Source organism: Meleagris gallopavo, chromosome 3 (assembly GCF_000146605.3).
Source record: "Meleagris gallopavo isolate NT-WF06-2002-E0010 breed Aviagen turkey brand Nicholas breeding stock chromosome 3, Turkey_5.1, whole genome shotgun sequence".
NCBI lineage: Eukaryota > Metazoa > Chordata > Aves > Galliformes > Phasianidae > Meleagris > Meleagris gallopavo.
This window is the reverse complement of record NC_015013.2, coordinates 78038558-78060984: the sequence shown is the minus strand read 5'-3', so window position 1 is coordinate 78060984 and position 22427 is coordinate 78038558. Positions and strand designations below refer to the sequence as shown.

Below are 22427 nucleotides of genomic sequence, written 5' to 3'. Positions count from 1 at the left end.
CTTGGAGCTCAGATTTCTCAGAGAGAGCTGAAATTCCCTTCCTTCCCAGTGCCCATCTAGATCAATTCTATAATGGAATATATTGATGCAACTATCTCCAATATATTAATCTAAATTTTAATAGCTATATTAGAAATATTCCAAAGTTTAAATAAGCTTTATAACTTTCTGACACATTTTTCCCTGTTTTGGAATAAAATATTTCACTCACTCAATTTGAATGTGTGATAATTACATGTGAACATGGATAGAAATACGCAAAGGTTCTATGAACACTTCAAGAAGAGGTGGTATATAAGACAATGTATAGAAAAGTTTTCCAGTAAAGCTGGAACGTTCAAAGGCAGTTCAGCAGAGCATTTAGACGACAGAGTAATGAAGTGAATTAAATGTATGCTTAAAATCAAGCATGTGCCTAAATACGCCGTTGTAGTTTGCAGGACTAAATGTAAAATCTGTGAAGCACTTGCTCTTGATGCTTGGTTTTACTTCTCATCTCTTAAATTTAACTTTTTTTGTACCTGGCACACTTGGGTCACCACAAAGAGTTGATTGTTTTTTTGTTTTTTATTTTCAGTAACATTTTAAAAGTCCAAAAACTTGGCAAACATTTAATAAGTATCTCAAATAAGACTTAACAGTACAGATACATGTCTATCTATCTGCTATTCTGTCAATAGACCCTGACTCTGACCTCCCTGAAAGCAAAAAGCATTTTGTCACTTGATAAAGCCACAATTTCGATCAGAGAAATCAAGAGAAGCAATTATGTAAGTCTTCACTATCTTTAAAGCTCTTAAATCATGTATGAGCAAAATAACATGCAGTTACCACAAAAAGTGTTCCATATATCTACAAATATGAACAGAATTTGATCTGTTTCAGTAGTCCATATTTTATTAAAGTATGTGCTGTACGCCTTATACGTAGTGTACATTTGTAGTGTAAACCATATTAATTCATAATAAGTGTTCTTGTATTTTACTCCCTTTCCCACAGCTTTTTGTAGATAAATTTAAATTGAGACAGAGAGCATTAAAAAATAATTCCTTTTTCAACCTTCAAATCTTTACCTTTAATTTGATACTTCACTATGTTAGCATGTTTTCTGCACTAAATCTAGGATGAGTATACTAAAACTATTTAACATGGCTATCACAAGCAAATACAGAAGGCTTGCTGTTTTCAGGTTGCTTGTGCACTTTTCCATGAAGAACTACTACACATGGCCCTTGCCATAAGCTCAAATTAAATGTATGTTGAAGAAACTTAAAATTGAAAAGCCAGCAAACAGGGGAACTACGGCTCAAAGCGTTAGTAAAGAAATATGCTTCCATGTAAGTGGCTGCACTAATGTATAGCCAAAAGACGACTATAAATCCATCTAGTGAGAAGAAAAATTTACACTAAAAGTGTTGCTTTTTACCCCAACTTGTAAGTTGAAAGTCAAAAAAGTCACATTATCCTTCACTCTCTAAATTTCTTAAACAGAATTATTGTACTAGCAGCATCTATTAGACAAATATCAATCACACTTTTATTTACAATCTGAGGAGTACCAGTAAAGTGTAAGTAATCCTTTGGGTATATCTTCTATTTTCAATGTACAGTATCATCTTATATGGCTTATTTTATGCAACTGACTATAGCCTAACAGCTTTCCAATTATCTGCTTCAAGTACCTATCTGCAAATATATACATTGTGGCTTATTGGCCACAAAAGAATCAATAGTACCACAAAATTAAAAGTAGGGTTAATATTAAATTTACTGCAAAATATAACCTAAAGCATAGAATTAGCTAAATATTCATGCACAATGTACATCTTATTATTTGTATGTACAAAACTGCAGCTTTTGAGATACCAATATAAATTATTATTTTGTGTAATTACACAACAGATGATTTTGAGTTTTGTAGCTCCAATTAGATTTCTTAAGGAAAACTTCCCAGGAAATCAGTGGGAGTTTCACTTAAGAACTTTCAGATTTATCAGAAACTTGGATCCAAACCATACGTTTATTTTAGTCAGCTAAAATATATCCCTGGCATACTATATCTTTTGAGATATAGAAAGGGAGAAAGAAGCAAGGTCTGCACACTCAACCAAGGAAATAAGTAAAAATGAAGATGAAGAAAAATGTTTTAAGAGTAAAAAGAAAATGAGGGAGAGGAGGTAAAATCAAAGCATAAGTTTCTGTGAGCAAGATGTGCGTTCCTTTGATTAGGAGCCAAGTACAGCTGGGAAGGACTGAAGGGTTTAACGTATATAGAGCTTTACTCGGGTTATGCATCAATCACATGGGGAGACAGGTTAGACAGTTAGATCTGGGACTGCTTCTAAAGCTAAAAGGTATTAGGTCTCAAAGGCTTGTGCCCCAGCAGCACAAACGTAGACAGGGCATTATCACTCAAAAAGCCCGTTTTCATTAAAGCAATGAGAACGTATTTTAAAAATAGTTCAATCATAATTAATGTTCTCTTTCTATTTGTTACTGAATAAAACAGCTTAATCTTGGGAAAAAAAGACAAGCACATAAATGTGCCTTGGTTCTGAGTCAAGAAAGAAAGAGATAATGAAAACTGTACTTACTGGGAATAAATTTGGAACGATAATAAAAGAACTCTTATAATAAAGATCAGAACATCTTTAGCTACATTTTAGCTACATCTATAACACTACACTCTTTACTTACCCATAATTTTCAGCTGAACCATTGACTATATGATCTGCCCATGAACTTGCACCATTGTACCACCTTTACAATGCAGTTAAAATAAAAAACACGTGTATTATTAACAGCACTCTAATTTATATGGCATATCCACTTCTCAATAAAATGTGAAGCTTTCCAAACATTTCATATCATCTCTTAGGTACGAAGAAAGCAAAATCCTTTTTTAATTTAAAAAAAAAAAAAAACCTAAACTATATATATATTTTTTTCATTATCGAATTCTTAATATATTCCACCTTTAGTTTTTTTTCGGGAGGTTAGACATGAATTTTTGCTGCATGAAGTCTAAGTCTTTTTTTATACAAAAGTATTTTATTTTTCAATGGCTACAATGTCTTTGAAATAATTAAGAAGTAATTGTGGAGATTTTTGGTAAGGCGTTTGGTTTTTATAGTTATTTAAAAATCTGAAGAAAACTCACTTCACTCAGATCAATGAAAAGCAATTGAATTTTATACTTACATTATTCTACTTGTTGAACATGGGCAACCTAATCATTTGCAGCAGCAATTTATAAATAAGTTGCAAATAACATCAAAAAATACGTAGAAATATTTTCTCTTAAAGTAGAAAAACAGAGAAAAGAAACAATGGGACAAAAATGATTCTTTTACTTCAGATACCAAGAGATAACATATTTAGGCACCTTAATCCACCTATGTTAGAATATGTGCAAATCACCCAATATTTGATTAAGAAGCTTCAACTCTGTATCTGGAGTTCCAGATTTTCACAGTATAGAGTTCAAACTGTGGTTATCCTGCTGCTCAATGATTTTCAATATAACAGTGGGTGAAAAGCAAGACTGGGATTTTCAGAGAAGATCAAAGGCCTATGGTGTTCCCAAGTTGAATATAAGTCTCCCTTTGACTTCACTAAAAATTGCAGTGAAATTCTGCAGGACAAAGTGTTTAATGGCTTGAATATATTTATCAGAGGGTTTTCAGTGAATTTGTTCCCAGGGACCATAGGGGATGCATGAAAGATTTCTTGCATAACCTCATTTTTTCTTAACTTCTCAGGCTTCAAAATCTGAAGTTTTGAGATATGCTCATTAACTACATCATCTCACTCCTCAGAGTCATTATGCTGAGGGAAGGCAAGAATGCAGACTACATTAATGTCATTTAGCTGCTCTTGCTTATTCTATATTTTTTGAAACATTTGTAGCTAGATCAATGACAAGATGAAAGTTGTTTAGTTCAGTGTAATTTAGATTAGATTTACATTTAGTTTAATCTAAATTAGAACACAGCTGCAGAAAGACAGGTGTATCTTTACACTTTCCCTGATCATATGTATCTTTAAAACTGCAGCCTACGCCTCCAGTCAGCCAGGATTTGGGGAAAAACTTTCTGTAAAACTGCTGTTTTTATAGGCACAATAAACACATAAGCAAGGCTTCAAAACTGCAGTTTATTTTATTCATAGTAATGAAATAAAAACAAATTTTTGAGCCTTGTTTTACCTGCTTCTATACTGTATAGAGAGATCACATACTGACTTAAAAACATACACAGAAATATAAAAGCTCCAATTCTACAAAGGGATAGGAAAATCAACTTGCTTCTCTCTTTGCATTTCTTTCTTTTTGAACCTTTTAAACACGAAATGCTGTTTCCAAATAGCTCTTTCTAGTTGCCAAAAGTTTTCTATTTTTGTTATATTATTTTCACTGTGATATATCATGTGGAAGAAAAACAGCTCTTCTGATTCCAGCACAGCAAACACTCAAAATTATCCTGAAGACTTTTCATCCTTTTTAAGTCAGTATGCTGTGTTAACATGTCAAAACTTGAGCACTCTAAATCACTCAAGATATTAGAAGAAATGAATTGGGGGCTTTTAATTTTCCTCTAACAACTCACCATGACTGAAAATGTTTGCCATTAGATATACGCTGCTGGTAAGTGGGGAAAAGCTTTCAGTTATACCAAACTCCTCTGTACTATTCAGTTCTCCTCCTACATCTTAAAATGAATCTTTTGTTTTTCTTTTTTTCTCAAGTTAGAGTTATTCTTCACACAAAAAATCCAGAGTGAAGACAATGCTGAGCTAAAAGATTAAGCATCACTTAAAGCTCTGGAGATTAGCTGGTCTATATTTTAAAAATGCTGTATATACTGCACTGTAAACTTAAATATCATCAGTCTAGGTGAATTAAGAATTCTAGATTCTTCAGGAAAAAATGTATTATTCATCTTTATCTATTTTTATTACAGAAATAAAAATACCTTTCAGGAGTATAGGTTGTGTCATCGTAATATGTATTAGGCACTCTTCTCTCATGCCTACTCCTCCTGAATATGAAATAAACAGCACAGATATTTCAGACATTTTAAAGGATGCTTATTTTAGGATGTTTTCCTATATTGTACTTTTAGTATAGCAATGAACACAGAACATGATTACCTACCAATGTTCAGAAGTATCTTCTGAATATATTTCTCCATACATAGGTAATTTTAAACTTCTACTTTCAAATTATATTCAGATACCAATTAACATCATATTAAGGACAAATGACATTGCTCAATACATGATCATTTCATAGGAGTGAAAATTTATATTAGTATGAAAACAGGATTTAGGCAAGAATGAAATTTCACCAAGAGTAGGATACGGATGCTACAAAATTCCTGACTGTTAAAATGAAAGCCAGAAAACAAAATGGAAGAAGTTTGTTTCCTTAAGTGATACAACAGAAATTTTGCCTGAAATGAACAGCACATTTCATGTGAGATGTACAAAAGCCACCTTTAACGTCTTCCAAATTCAAATGTCAAAGGTTAAGTGAAAAAAAAAAATACAATACCATGGAGCGTGGTGTTCTCAGTGACTAATCTGAGCTATGAGAGAGAAAAGTTGAGAACATATTTCATATTGTGATACTTTCAGCAGATTTTTCTTTGGGAAGAACTACTAATATTGGTAGGAAAATAGCATAGTTTCATTTAAAAAACAACTCAGATAAAAATCTTGAGAACATTCTGTTCTTGAGATCACATGTATGTCAGCCAGTTTAAAATTGGGCAGTGTCAAATTATAAACCAGCACGTGTAACTCTAGCAAAATGTGAACTGGGAGATACACATAAAAATGTAAATAAGGCTCTACATGCTCAGCCACTATGGCTCGTATGCGTTCAATCTGAGTAGTTCCAGCGGTATGAACTGATATTAGCTAGTGCTACCACACTATCACATTGAACAGCCAAGGAAAATTAGTGTGGGATACAGAGCTACAGAGGGAGTTTTTGAGAAAGTCAAAGGTCCAAAGGGCACTGAAGTCACTGACTCTGTGCCTGTGCTTGTCTTTCTCAGGCAATTGCTGTAACAAGTATCTTGTCAGTGCCACCTCCATTTCCTTTGGGAGGGAAATAGGCAGACTACTTCAAAATGAAGGAACTATCATAAAAAATGTCAGAATAGCATTGTCAAAGAATGAATTCAGAAATCAAGGTTCTTGATAATGGAAATCCATCCTAGAACTAATTCACTAAAGACTACTGAATTTGATAGGCAATAACTGAAACAAATACAAGTAAGAGCAAAGATGAAAGTGAACCAAGTAGCTACCTCTTCAAGGAAAAATAAAAAAGCTGCTTGAGATCAGAAGAGTACATGAGTGGCTGTGTATGACATCAAGATAAGCAATGAAGGCAAGTAATTTTGATTGATACATCTGCATGACCTATTGGCTGCAGGACATCCACATTGGTGGACTCACAGTGATTTAACTCTGTCCCAGATGAAAGACTCTTCAATGAATGCTTGGCAGGAGAACAATGTTTCAGATTTTGATAACAGAGAAAACTGAAAACAGTTATTTCACATTTTAAATAGTGAAAGAAAAGAGGAAAAGGTGTGGCTGCTTGTTATCACTATGACACTGACTGAGTAGAAGGAGCTAAGAAGAGGGGACTAGCGCTCTGACTTAGAACAAGCATTAAGCTGGAAAAAACTGGGAAAAAAGTGTGAAGAGAGGTGAGGAAATACTGACTAAGAAGCAGTTTTTTCATATATTTCCAAAATATGAAGAGAAAATTACTTAGATTTCTTCAGAGGATAATGAGAAATTGGATAAACATTGTGCTTTAATGATCCTTTAATACCTAGAGAAATATTTTCAGAACTTGGAAAGACAAACTGGATGAAAAACTAGGAAAAATGACAGTAATGATGGGGTACTCAGAGAAAGATAACACAAGAAACCTGGATTGAAGAGGACCAGACAATCCAGGATCAGTTCCTAGGCCCAAGAAATCTCAAGATACTGCTCTAACGAGGAGCTGGGGACATTTAATCTCATCTCAGATTTTCCTTTGTGACCCAGGAGGTATTAGCACTAATGAGCCTTCTCTTAAGCAAAGCTCTGGAAAAGATTTATTTCATCTTACTATCTATTTCAAGCTGAAATCTTGGCTTTTTCATCTTTGTGATCACTTTACTACACATCTTGCTCTTTATTTTGTTGATTTTACTCTATTTTTTTTTTTTTTGTACAAACTAATTTCTGTAGAAACAAAGATGAAGATTTGTAAGTCAAGATCCCCAAACTAATTAGATAATAGCTTCTAGTTATCAGCAATATCTAATACAGCTATCAATCTGAAACAAGTTTAGATAAACTAATGCAAATGACAGTAAAAAACTAAGGCAAGTAACAGTAATTAAAATTAACTATTGAAAAAGCATGAGTAGATTTCATCACACGTTTTCAAAAAACAAAATAAAAATCCTCTATTTCACATGGTTTTTACATGTAAACCAATCTATTAAGTACACACTTTCTTCACATTTCACATAGAACAATATCATTTCAAAATATATGTTTAAATGAGCTCTAAAGCTTATAATGTCTATTATATTATAGCTTTGGACAATTTTTAAAAAGCATTTGTTTAGAAGGGATAAGGTACTTTAAGAGTTTTGGATTCTGTTTCTGAATCCAAAATGAATTTTAAACCAACTGGAAAAAAAAAAAAATTATAAATGCTTTGAATCCAGAGCAAAAATTAATAAAATTCGCAGTGAAACTTCTATCCAGATGGAAGTGATGATTTTAATATATCAAGAGTTTTTAGTGCTTGCTATGGAAAATGTTATAAAAATCTGTTATAAAGGCTGGTATGGCCACTGCTTTATACCTGCTATTTGAGATCCGAAGCCACCACCTCCTTTAAAATTGCTTACAATTTATCAGATTTAAATCCTTATTTCTATTCACACAAACATTTTTCTGTTTTGCAGTATTTGCTGAAATAATCACAGTGGGACTTTTTACATGTGTAGTGCAAGAACAGCATGACATATTTCATATCTTATAAGCCACTGCATTTCAACCATAATTATGTCACAGAAATCATTATGGTTTTAACTTCTCACTATGCAACTTTTCAGATAAAAACAGGAACACTGATGGTCTGTAATCACACACAATGATTGTGAATGTATACAAGTACTCATTAGTTACAGAATAAGTACTATATAAATATCTGCAACATAAGCTCGTAGATTTCACTCTATTTTTCATTTAAACAAAGTATGAGATTTCAGAAAGACTCAATTTCAGTTCAATTTGAAGTAGATAAGCATTTCCTCAGTATTTCAAAAAGAATAATAAGTACTATAAGCACTTTGGAAAATTCCAGCAAAAATAAAGGTTATACAAAGACCTTTGTAATGAACAACCATATAACCTAATATAAGAAATTGACTTTTATAAAACTCCTCAGCTTCTCTTAGGATTTTGCCATAGTCTCAAGCAGGCAGTCTTAGGTACATACATACATATTCACAGAGAAGCATAAAACATCTTCACAGTGTGTGTTTATTAGTTAAAAACATAGATCATATTCGTAATTTGGAAACCAAACGCAGCACTGCCAAAATATACAGGGTAGAACTAAAAATATGCTCCACATCAATTATACCTCTCAAGATCATAGTAAGCACCCTCAGAATAGGTACGGCACATCTTACGGGAACGAAGTAATCTGATTGCATCTTCACAAAAAAGAGGATATATTGTGTGATCCTGGCTGCCAAAACATAAAGGGTGAACACAATGAAAAGCAACACAAAGATGAAACAAGGACAACTCAGTAAGAAAAGAAAGGAAGTTCATCAACAGAAGTACTTGAAAAATACTCAGCTGGAACTCTGATGAATTTAGCAAAACTGCTACTCCAAAGTATTAAGGTATTTTAGCTTGCAGCGAAGACTATGGGACAGGTATCATGATTACTCTCAGGTAACCTGGACAGGTACCAGATTTCTCTCTTGCAACATTTAACACAGCCCATACATGTATTAGATTCTCTATGTTAAATTCACAGTATTAGCAGACATTTATGTTGGTTGACTTAAATATTTTCCTTATTGACTTCTAAAAAGATACTGGAATTAGGTGCAGATGGCACCATGTTAATATATCACCAATTACAGACTTGTGGCAGTGAAAAAATGTCAAAAAGGTAAAGAAGAATTGTTCAGTGACCTGTCTACACAGTATGTTAGAAAGTCTAATGCTGATATTGACTGGGTTCTTCTAAGTTTTCTACCACTATACACAGACTGACAAAAGCAGAAGTGGAAATGTAGGTACATAGAAGTACATGCATTATCCACACAGAGTCACACAGTGGAAAACATATACCTGGCATCTCTGTGATGGTGATCTGTGGACTGGGTGTACCAGGAACGAGGTAAAGTAACATAATGACTGAGCAGATGGCAGAAAGAAAAATACAAATGAGACAATGAGATGGAGAAGGAATGATGCACTTTACAATACAGAAGACACAAAACCTGTAAACACAAAGGCTACAAAAGCACTGTATATGTGTACATAAAATTATGTAGAGTTTCACACATTTATTCTGAGAAGTAAGAGACAGGAGCATGTGGATAGTTAAAATTTGGGACTTTTTGCATTATTTGGGTTGGGAAAAAATATATTTCTGAAAACATCTCAAGAAGTTACATTACCCATTCCCTTGCTTAAAGGCAGCAATAACTCCAGCATATAGAATATATTTGGCAGAAGTTTACCTAGTTCTGTCTGAAAGGCTATCATCATTGGGAATGCTTCCAGTTTGCTGCTACATAGCTAGCTCCAGAGCTTACTATTTCTGATAGTGAGATTCCTTGATATTTACCCTATATATGATGAACTTATATGAAAACTCCCTTAGTATTCAAATAATTTACGAAGAGATAAAATAAGTGTAACAGAAAATGCCAGAAAGGAAATCCATGCATTTCAAAATAATAAAAACACAGTATCTACATTTTGTTTGTACTCCCAAAAAAGTAATATATAGTTAGTCAGTTAGTTAGTTAAATATATATCTCTCTACTACAGTACTAGATCTTCTATTATAAAAATGTTATTTCTCTTTTAGTACAAATATATGCAAACAGTGTATTTTTTAAATAGTGTTTCCCCAATTTACAAAGAATTATTAGAATTCAAGAGTCCCTGTTCTACAGCACCACTAAAGTTGTTTTCTTTTTAAAATGATGTCTTACAACTAAAGTGCACATTAGAAGTGCCACAAAAAAAACAACAAAAAAAAAAACAAAGTTTCACAAAAAACACTGAAAACCTCACATTTATCTACCAACTTATTTCTCATGTCTTAATTTGTTTTAGTAATCAGACAAGTAGTAATCACACAAATAATCACACAAAAAAGTAGCTGTATTACCAACACATATTATGTTCTCCTCCTTTGTGCATGGATAAAATATATCATCAGCCATGAGTAAATAGTCTTTATAAGAATTTTAAGATAATGATATATAATACAACAGGTCTTTGTGCTCATTGCTTGTCAAATAAATGCAAAATTTTTAGCCTCCACTATAAAATGCTTTTAACTTTAGTCCCTGCCTACAGTGTGATTGCAGTCAAATTGTTAGAACTGGAGCCCAACATGGCACATTAATTTGAAAATTAGAGACAAGACTTTGTAATAGTGCCCTGAAAACCAGAACCAGTATACCCGTAACCTGGCAGTCATTATCCTTTTGAGAAGCAGTAAAAAACATAATTTCATCCTGTTCTTAAAATTTCCTTTAGAATATATGCACACCCACAGGAAGAACAATTAAAGAAAAATGCAGGAATCCACCCCACAGCAGCTACGATAAGTGCAAGCAAGGCAAACAAGTGCATAGCAGACTATTTTCACCACAGTAACCACTCACAGGCTATGTTCACATGAAAGCCCTTAAATGACTTACATGAAATGCTGGAAGTAACATTGCAAAGCTTTTGCAAATATTACATTAGTAAGTAATTAACTGCTTCTAGCTCATAGATGGCAGTTTAATGTTAACATTTCACTTTCACTTCCCTTTTCTCTTTCCAGAGAATTGTTGACAAATTTTCTTGATAGTCTTCCAAAATCAAACAAATACAATATAGTCAAATAGTTAAGAACAAATCTTTAAACCAAACTGCAACTTCCGGCAGTGTTACAGAGCATTAATTTTTATTTATTCCTATTGAGAAGTACAATTTCTCTTTCCTCACAGCTCACAAGGAACAGCCCAGACTGTTTCCTTCACCTACTGGTATTCGAATGAAATACCACCAGTAAATGCTCTTCAAATCCCCACTCTGTCATCTTCAATGCCTGATCTCTGGTATCAAGTTTTTTTCCCAGTAATTGCAAAAACACAGGTCTCGAGTGCTCTTACCAAGTTCCAAGACTTTTGTTTGTGATGTTCAATCTTTTTGGGTTTTTCAATTCAAAAACTTAGAACAGAGATTTAGATGCAATCATACATACAGTCTAACATGTAATAACCTTTAACAAGTTTAATATATATGCTTTCTTACCACTCAGAACTCTTTTTGTCTATCTTGTCTATATAGAGACTACAAGTAAGCTTCAGTTTAAACTTGACCTGGTCCTCCAGCATTGCTACCTGTTTATAATTTTCCCTGTTTTTTCTTTAGAGCAAACACCATACGTTATCTAACTGATAAAATATAATTCCTTACAATATGTTCTTAGAAGTGCAACATAACAAATAACTGTAGGGAACCTGCTTTTGGAGGGGACTAGATGATCTCCAGAGGTCCCTCCCAACTCAGAAATTTCTGAAACGTTATATATTTTGCTACAAAGAGGATAATTTGCAGCAACTCATTTCACTTAAATTAAAGCAATGAAATAAGTCTGATTAAGAAGTACTACAGTTTTTGCAATGTGACCAGTTACATAAAGACACACACAAACACACTTTCTCCCCTGCATCCATCAGATGAAAACAGATTTCCATTACTCTGACAATACAGTTGCAGAGATATGGACAAGCACTGTAATTTTCCCTTTTTTTTCAGTGAACAGAAAGTGGTGACATAAAGTTTTCTGTTATCACTCACACATTTGTCCATTTCCTCACACTTTCTAAAAAAATCATGAGGATAACAAAAAAGACATGAGTGATTCACATTGTTTAATTTTAGTATTTAGTTTCCAGGAGCAATCTACACATAGCAGAACAGTCCTAGAAGCACTCCTAAAAACACATACATGCAGAGTGCATCACTGTACAATCCAGTGTATTCCTTCCTGTTCTTACTGTGCAAGCACAGTTTAACTTGGTGCTGAGCTACTTCACTAAACAGTAAAGAAAAGGCATTAGGACATTTGCTATTGCTTTGAATTTTCATTCTTTGTGACCAGTTCTCACAATGTAATTAATGTTCTTGCTTTTGTATTAGAGTGGGGTGTTGACTCCCTAGTATTTATGTGGAAATGGAACAACCGGAGTGCACTGACATCCTACGTTGTGCTTACTGAAAAACCTTTAAGTAATTCTGAAGGCAAAATAAGATTTTCTGTCCCACCACTAGAGCTTGCATGAATTAAATTTGGTTGACACAAGAATCTTCTATCATTCTCTCAGTTTTCATCCATTATGATGATCTATTTTTTCTAAAGTATTTTAATTTACTTGAAGTTGTACACTAAGTAGATGGGCAACACCACTGTCCCTCCCTTTTTAGCAACACTTGTACATCTCTTCAACTGAACCAGCAAATTAAATGCATGCCAAGCACAAAGTTATTGATTGCTAATAAATCAGCTTCTTTTTTTTTCCTATTTTTTTTTTACTGGTATGAATTTGCCTTTTACCAAATACATCTTAACTAGTCAAGTTAGAATTTTCTAAACATCCAGAGACATTGAAAAGCAAGAATTAACTTAATCAAATTGCAGAGAAAGAAAAAGGTGGCTCTTTGGGCTGATTAGTAGGATTTTTTTTTCTTTTTTAAAGAGGCATTGAAGTTAGAAGAAGGGAGATATAGAGCTGGCATATGAATTTTGGGGGCATTTTGAATGCCTGATAATAACTTGACCCCCTACTTTAAGCACCCAGAAAGGACAATACAATTATGACATTTTTGGTAATAAAGGAATCAATATAACTTTTAACTTTAGTTTTATCCTGCCAACCAAAATCAATATATGAATCAAAAACAATGTCTTGAGTCTGGTGCTTGACATTAAAATTATCTCCGTATTTATTTATTTTTTAATAGATAAAAAATTATCTTTTATTTATATCTAAATAAAAAACGTGTGCCTTCCTGCTTTCTTAATAATTTGATTTTCATTTCTAACTTCGATTTTGAGGGACCATTTACATTGCAATCAGGATCAAGGTCACTAGACCTTCTCACATACAGTTGCATAGTACCTTACACCTTAGTACCATATATGCTAGACATATGTCTGGAAAAGGAAGGAACAAGTGCTCTTATATATATACTCAGTCATATTTAAACTTAGCAACTGAGAATGTCTGCAAGAATGTACTTTTTCAAAGTCCCGTTTTTACAAACATCTCCAAAGGATAAATGGACTGTGAAAACAACAAATCATCAGAGCAGTGGGAAAGCAAAGTATGATTTCATTTCACAAAGGTTAAATATGGAACAAAGCAAGAATGGCAAGTAGAAATATTATAAACTTGTTTAAAAGTTCAGTTTTTATACTTCTAGAAACTGATTTCAGTGGTTTTCAGAATTAATACTATTGAAGAGTTATTTCAAGGACTTGTGTATGCACAATGCTTTTTATTACGTAACACTGACAGTATCGGACAAATATTCAGTAACATAATTTGAAGTTTAATAATCTTTCCACTCATAAAGTCATTGTTAGTTAACAACAGCGAATAGAAAATATGATAAATATTTGGGACTAGTCTTTTCCTGTTCTTGTGTTGCCTAGAACCAAGATGCTTCAGACACTATATGCTGAAATAGGTAGGTATAAATTAGTCAATAATCTGACTTGCTAGATAATCATTCACCATGTAGAAATTGGGGAGAACTTTGGTGCTTTGGAAAATACAGATGACATACAGCTATATTCAGCAATTCAGAACATACCTAACAAAGAAATACCTACTCATTGAGACTGATTATGTGAAAACTCAATACGTTCATCACCAACTTTAGACATTGTTTTTCTGATAAGTTCTAAGAAAAAACAGGTTTTCTTTCTTTAACCTAAACCAGTTCAGTAGGGGATATTTTTATTAAGTCATGGGAAAAGACTTAATTTCTGTACTTCTAACTAGTTTTCACTGCTGTGCATATATCTGGGGGGCAGCAAGCAAACTCACGCAGTGAACAATCCCAAGAATATTCCATATAGCATACACAGGTTCTATGGATAAGTTTAGACCATATTTCTAGGAAGACTGATCTTATTGTCAATCTAGTACTGTCACAAAAGTTTTCCCTTTTTACTAGAAACAGTTTTGAATCCTTAAGTTATTTCATTCTGCATGAAAATCATCTAGCCTTATCAGTCAAGTGAATAATATTCTTCTGCTGCATAAACAGAAATACCAAAATACTTCAAAGGAGGCTTTCTTATGTTATACTTATAATGAATATGGTTAACATTTTGAATGACATTTCATTGCTTTTCAGTAACTTAATTTTTTGTCCACTTGACTTTTTTGGCCAAATTCAATTTAACATCATTTAAATAGCTATATGTATTTTATTTTATTTTTGGTACTCTTTTTTAACTTATCTAATTAGGAAAATATAATTATATTTTTTTCAGATTATTCTGTCTTACATTCTTTACAATCACTGATTATCACATCAGTGTTCTTTTAAGACACATACATTCACCTTTTCAGTTCAATAAAGTCAACAAAAAACGCTGCTGTCTTAAGTTGTTTGTATTACAGCTTCCTACACCAATTCTGTGCTTTGGTGTCACTTGAGGAATAATCTGTAAGAATCATCAGTAGAGGTATTAATTTCAAATACTAGCCACACAGGACTCACTTGAATTGCAAAATATACATGTATTATGCCTTGCTTTTTACATTTATGATTATAATCTGCCTTATAATGCACAGATTTTCAGCTTCCTTCAGCAGCAAAAATGACCAAGTTCATTCTCAATTTCTTTTTAAATATTTTCTCTTAGGGAATTTATTAATGTAGTACATGTAAGTATTCCCAATAAAAAGAAAAACTAAACAATTTATCATAGCTTGTTTAGTTTCCCTCTTTGCAAAGAGTTTTGTCAGCCTTGTGCACATTGTATGTATTTTCTTAATGAGTAGGGAAATGTTCATCTGTGGGAAAAGGTAAGCAATTTGGTTACCTATTTTAGAGACACTCTGAAGTATTTCACAGTAATGAGAGTAGGCTGCAGCTGTGCTTAATATCAGTCAGACAATTACCTCTCTCTGTCCGGGGAGTAGTGGTCATCTATTGCACGATGTCTTTCCATTCGGTTCAGGGTATTGTAATGTGCAGCGGTAGATCGTGTCCCTCTTGGTCCCTGATCCACATTCCGACTAGGGATAAAAGAGAGCAGATTCTGAGTTCTGGGTACAGCTGGACTACAACAGAAAGTTGTTAGCAAACATAAGTTGGTTTACCTGACCTATCTTTTGTATAATTTCATACTCACATAATTCATAGTTTTATTGTAACCTTTATTTTTGCCTATTGAAAAAAGTGCTAACTTAATGGTAGGGATATGATTTTCTGTTTCATTCTGATACTCAACTCAATTATTTTATTAAAATGGTACATTTTAGACAAAAATTAGTCTTTCCAAACAAGCACATTCAATGAAATTTACCTTCCTAGATGAAACATGCACTATAAAAAATTTTCCAAGAGCTTTGAGCTTGGTTATAATATAAATATGTAAACTGCAGTAAAACACAATGAGTACTGCTGGGTTTCTGGCACAGTAAAGCCTGATTAAAAAACAACAACAACAAAAAAACCATAATCTAAATAAAAGAGCGACATGAACTTCTGCCAGCAGCAATAGTTTATTTCTAGTAAATTAATTGGGTATGGGAATGGGCACCCTGCTCTGGGTGTCCCTTCTTGAGCAGAGGTTGATGAGATGGACTCAGAGGTCTCTGCCAACCTCCACCATTGGAGGTAATTGCATTTGTTCACTTTGGCTATTATGAAGCCAAATAGGAAGTTAGAATCAGAGAATGATTTAGGTTGGATGATCATTAAGGTCCTGTTCAACCCAGGCCATTCTATGATTCTGATTCTATTTTAAATCCTCTGTTATAGGCAGGGAAACCTCCCTGTAGACCACGTTGCTCAAAGCCCCATCCAGCCTGGCCTTGAATGCTTCCAAGGAGGGGGCATTCGTAACCTCTCTAGGCAACCTGTTCCAGTGTCTCACCACCCTCACAGTAAAGAATTTCTTCCTAATATCTAGTCTAAATCTACCCTCTCCCAGTTCAAAACCTTTTCCCCTCATCCTGTCACTGCCTGCCCTCATAAAAGTCACTCCCCAGCTTTCCTGTAGACCCCCTGTAGGTACTGAAAGGCCACTGTAAGGTCTCCTTGAAGCCACCTCTTCTCCAGGCTGAAGAGCTGCAGCTCCCTCAGCCTGTGCTCATAGGAAAGGTGCTCCAGCCCTCTGATCATCTTTGTGGCCCTTCTCTGGACCTATTCCAACAGCTCCATGTCATTCTTGTGCTGGGGGATCCAGAACTGGACACAGTTCTGGAGTCCCCAGAATTTAGTTTACCAACTACATTTTCTAATTACCATATTAGAAATAGGTATAATTTTTCTACCTTCCACTCTACAACATCTAGCCCGTAACTCCTCTGTATATGTTTTAACCATCTTATTTACACCAAAATTATGAATACCAAAATGGCTTTACTCCACAATTGGACTCTTTCATACACATTTTCACTCTAAAATGGATACTGATGGTTCTCTTCTGCTGTTCAGCAACCAATTCTTATTTCTTCTTTCTCAATTTTAGACTCTAATTCATTTCCACAGTCTACCATTTCATTCAGGTTGAAAAAAAAAATGTAAAAAACAACCATTTCTGTTTATAGCATTATCTTCTTTTACTCCATCCTTCGTTTGACTTAAATATTAAAGCTTTCTCAATTGTCACTTTTTTGCAAAACTTCCCGAATATCTGACTTTCATCTTCTGCACACAGTGAAAAGTCCTGCCCAAACTACAAAACTATTAGTTTTGGTCCCGAAAATGCAGTACCATCCTGTCTGCTCAAATAGCTTTCAGTAAAATTGTACTTTTAGCTTACTGTTCTAAATAAATCATTTCTCCTTTAGTTTTCTCTATTATATCAGGCTATGACTTCATGCTGCTTTTAAACATCCTACACAAATGTATTTCTTTTACTTCAAATAAAGCTCTCTTTCACTCTGCTAAAGATGCCTTTGTTAGCTAGATTTGCTGCTTAAGGGGAAATGACATACTTTCTCCAATTAAATTTGTTATATAAGGAAAAATTTTTTCACATTTTATATACCTACTGCTTTGGAACCTTGCACTTGACAGAATGGTATGGAGTAAAGCAATCTGATCTAGACCTTCTCAAGTACAACTTGCGACCATTTCCTGCTATCCTATCGCTTGTCACTTGACAAGAGAAATTGGCACCCTCCTCACTGAAGCCTCCTTTAAGAAATTTGCAGAGAGCAATGAGATCTCCCCTCAGCTTCCTATTCACCAGACTGAACATCCCTAGTTCCCTCAGCCACTCCTCATCTGTCTTGTTTTCTAGTCACTTCTTCAGCTTCATTGTTCTTTTCTGAACATGTTCCAGAAAATCAGTCTTCTTATAGTGAGGGGGCCCAACAGTATTTGAGGTGCAGTTTCACCATAGCTACTGGGCGCACTGCGGGGTCATGTTCAGCTGGCTACTAACCAGCACTCTCAGGTCCTTTTCTGTTGGGCAACTTTCCAGCCACTCTTTCCCTAGCCACTGCATAGGATTGTTGTGATCCAAGTGCAGGAAACAGCACCAGCTCATCAATCCAGCCTGTGCAGATCCCTCTGCAAAGGCTTCCTATCCTCAAGCAGCTCAACACTCCCACCTAACTTGTTACTGTATGAAACCTTTTTGAGGGTGCACTAATCCTCTCATCCAGATCACTGTATTCTACCATCTTGCTTTTTCAAATGCCATCTTCGAAAAAGCTAAACATCATGTTGCTCACTGTCTGACACAATCTGACCTGATCTAGAAGCACACAGTCCATTGCATACATTAGCGAAAAGATTACAAGTCTTCTACTGCTCTACATAAGACTTGTCCTAGCCTCTGCTAAAAGTAAAACCATGCAAATTGACAGCTGCCAAGTTATATAGCTATTCAAAATAATATTTTCTTTTCAGTTATTATGCCAGGTATCATGTGTAAATTTTAACGGCTTCAAACTATATACATTTATTAACAAGATATTAAACGTAAAAATGTTTACAGCTCTTCCAAGTAGACCTAGATCTTCATTAGATTTAAAATAAGCATTTATGTATCCAAAAGACTATGCTGCTTTTTTTTCTATGAAGTCCCATTTTCTAGCAACTCTATTCTGTGGGCTCTTAGTGATTTGGAATATGGGCAGGGAAATATTAGATAAATAATGCATTTCACTGTGACATCATAGGCAACAGTTGAAGCTTACTCTGTAAGTTCCAAATTATATTTTAAATTTTAGCTTAAAATCAGGAAGCAAGGAATGTTTCATGTAAACATTAACAACATACAAAATAGCAAGAAAATGAAAAGAAGGTTTTTCAATGGTTTTAGACAAGTCTTAATTACTGGCTTGGTTAAAATACACACAACACAGACAATAAAAGAATTTTGAAAAGGGATTTTGACCATATTTATGTCTATATCATAGCATCATAGCATCATAGAACTGTTTGAGTTAGAAGGGACCCTTAAAAAACCCTTAAGGACTCATAAATATCCAATAGGACTAAACCCAGCAGAGTTAGTATAAGCAATTACTTAGCCTGAATTCAGTACCACTGAAATCAGAACAGGCCTCTCTGTGTCTACTCTTTATGTAACTACCAGTATGTTTCATTTAAAATAAGGCTGTGCTTATGTATGCTTTTAGATTTCAAGAAGAAACTTAATTTTCTACCCGTTAGCTATAAGATAATTTGGAATCCTAATACTTCACTAAGGGAAAATGATAACATTTAGTCTCTGTTAGGGGAAATGGTAAGTAAAAACATAAGAGAATATGCAGTCAAAAGAATCTTAAACTAACAGAACAAAAATGAAAGAAAGAATGAAAGAAAGAAACATACAACACAGGAGAACTGGAATGGCTGTAAAAGAAAGGAATACACATACATACCTTACTGGGAACACTGGATATTAAATCTTCAGTATTAAATGGGAACAGTGAACATTATCTTATTCCTTCTATTCCAGCTGAATTACAGCAACTGAAAACCTACCCATACATAGTTAAAAAAATGCTGGAACACAGGCTTCATTCCCCTTGACAACTATATTCTGCTTCCTCTTAAGAAACCTTATCCATACACATAAAGTCTTAATTCTTTCTTAAAAAGTATATTGAATCAAATAGTTGTAATTATCCAAATTGGACAGGTCAGAAGAATTGTCCTGATCTTGGTTTTACAAGACATCATAAACCTTCCAAATGAAGAGTTGATTTTTTTTCAGTATAAAACCGTATGTATGACAAATCATTTTCGAAGTTTTAAACGTTTGAAGAAGAAATGTAGAAAGAAAACTTCTATGGGAAGTATGGCACTGCCATCATCTTAATTTTACACAGACAAAAAGATTGAAAACAGCCACTGATCAGAATGATGAGCTAGAACAGTGAGAAAATGTCAAACCATCAGAAACTAAAAGGCATCTTTCTAAATAGCTCATGAAAATAAAAATCTGGAGATGTATTTTTCTTTCTTTAGACATGAAATCAGATGAACTTCCAGACATCAATATAATATAATAAAAACATTACTGACTTTATACAGTTTTATAAGATCTAATCAATTTGTTCCCATTTTGAAAGTCAGGAGATTTTTTCCAGTATTTTTACAGGATCAATAGCACTTAAGTTCATATACCTACATGTTTCAATAACAATTTACCTTTGTGGGGGAGGGACACTGGGAGACCACGATCTTGTCCGTCCTATACTATCTCCACGGTGAGGGGATCCTGATCGAGAGCAATGATTAGATGACATAACTTGTTCTGGCACTGATAGCGTTGAACTTTGGAGATCTCTTCCATTATGTCGATAATCTAGAAAGAAAAGCAAATATTCAATTAATCTGAAGTTTCAATTTTTAATTTCCTACCACACCTGCAGCAGTTGTAAGCACGATAACTGATGGATTCTGAACATGAATGTTGTCATGTGTTTTTCTTGATTTTTTGTAATGAAAATATATGTATGCAGATATTTCTGGTTTTCTGTTTGATTCAAATAGAGTTATAACTCCTTTAGCTATACTTCAGAAGTGTAGTAATAAACACCATGCACCAATCTTGCAATTTAAAATAACTCATGGTCAGTACAATGCATTAATAATAAAACTAGTTAAACAGACCTTTTTCCTTAAAATAATTAAAAAAAAATCTTCTTGTATTTTCTAATTAAAATTATATTGTAAGAGTTCTGTAATATATAGTATCATGAAACTTTGCACAGAAATGTCCTCAAAACTAATCCAAAGTTCAAGTTTAAAAGTTGGGATAGTAATATCTACTAGGGAGACAAATAAAGAGTCTGAGTTCAAGAAAAATTTCTGTTTCCGAGAATTAAAGAAAAAATGAAACTTGATTCCATTTTAGAGCTAACCTTGAATTAGGGCAATAGGAGACACGAAGTGTTCTAAGCAAAGCCCCCTGGATTTAACAGTTTTAAAGGTTCCCACATGACCATTTTACAAAGCGCTTTACCAAAAATCTTTTTTAAAAAGCTGGATGTATTAAAGTAACTGTCTGCACCTTACTGTAGAAGTTTAATTCACTGGCCCAGGTACAACACTCTCTGAAAACAGGATACCAGATAAATAACAAATTCAAGGAAGTTTTCACATATTTTGTGAGGATCAAGTTAACATATGATTATAAGAAATGGAAGAATTGCATATTTTAACCTCATGGTAACGCTTTGAGAAAACAGGTTTTCAAAAAATCTCCTGACAGCTATGATAGGTGAAATAAGTGACTTTTTGTTCTGAAGACAGTACTCAAGTAAAAAGTGATCAAAGAGATCCCCCAGTACTGGAAAATTCTGGCTTATAAGGCTGTAAGTATTTTCCAGTGAAAAACTTCTGAGATTCCAAAGTATTTGGCCTTCTACCATATTATTCATAGTTTTTTTCCTGGAAATTTTTTGGTAAACAGATAAGCAAAACCTCATTACTTCATTTCATTTCATTCTTCCAAGAATATTCAATACTTCCACCTAAGTATTTCTATTCACACAACATTAGGACCAAGGATATACATCAGTCAATCAACTTCTTCCCCCTACATGTAGATGTAAGCTGAAGCATGTGCACGAGCACATATGTGCGTATATTAAAGGGAAAGAATATCACACCATCACTGCAATCATTTTAGGACAATGACCTTAAACAACAGACATTTGTTTGTCACTTCACATCAATCAAGTAATGCTATGTAGCTGGGAAGAAAAAAAAAAGAAAAAAAAAAGCTTCCCTTTTGCCAACATGTCAAACTGTCCAACATCGAGAAGTAACAGGTTTGATAAAGCAACCTGCTAACAGGTTGAAATTCAACATCATCTTTCAATTCTGTGGAGTTAATATAGCTGTCTGCCTCATTTCATACTAAGTATTTTTACCAGCTAGGAATCAAAGGAACATAGAATGCAAAATTATTTGCAATCTCATAGTGAAAATAACGACATCACACTTTATTGAACATAACTTTCTATGAGCATCCACAGAATTTAATATTTCCATTAAATAAAACATCCATGTTTTGAAGCTACCATACTAGAAAAAATGTGTTTAATGAAAATACAGAAAGAACTTAGGGACAAATTAAGAAAGTTTCTTAGGTTTCTTGAGTGTTTCCAACACTTCACAGCTAGAACAAAATCAAAACTGCAAAAGAAAGCATTTACACTGCATGAATGCATGAGGAAGATCAGGTATTTCAGAAATATGATCCAAAACGTTGTCAACACAGCCATGAAGACAGAGGTCACAGAAGATACCCTGTTTTGAACTTAGTTGCTAAAATCACGGATGCACGGAGGATGTTCCCATTCCTTCAGTATACAAAGCTTGGTACCAATCTCTGATAGAAACTATCCTACAGTATTTTTTTAGAA

At 33.9% G+C, this 22427-nt stretch overlaps 1 protein-coding gene across 1 annotated transcript in view; it reads right to left on the bottom strand.

Annotated features, from left to right (window-relative positions):
• Nucleotides 1–22427, bottom strand: part of LOC100550949 (regulating synaptic membrane exocytosis protein 2-like) — a 112457-nt gene that overhangs the window by 7462 nt on the left and 82568 nt on the right. Inside the window, exons 14-17 of the mRNA XM_031552971.1 lie at nucleotides 20203–20359; nucleotides 15483–15599; nucleotides 4974–5039; nucleotides 2698–2760 (exon numbers count right to left, since the gene is read on the bottom strand). Coding sequence (XP_031408831.1) covers nucleotides 2698–2760; nucleotides 4974–5039; nucleotides 15483–15599; nucleotides 20203–20359 — 403 coding nt within the window. The remainder of the gene's footprint in view (nucleotides 1–2697; nucleotides 2761–4973; nucleotides 5040–15482; nucleotides 15600–20202; nucleotides 20360–22427) is intronic.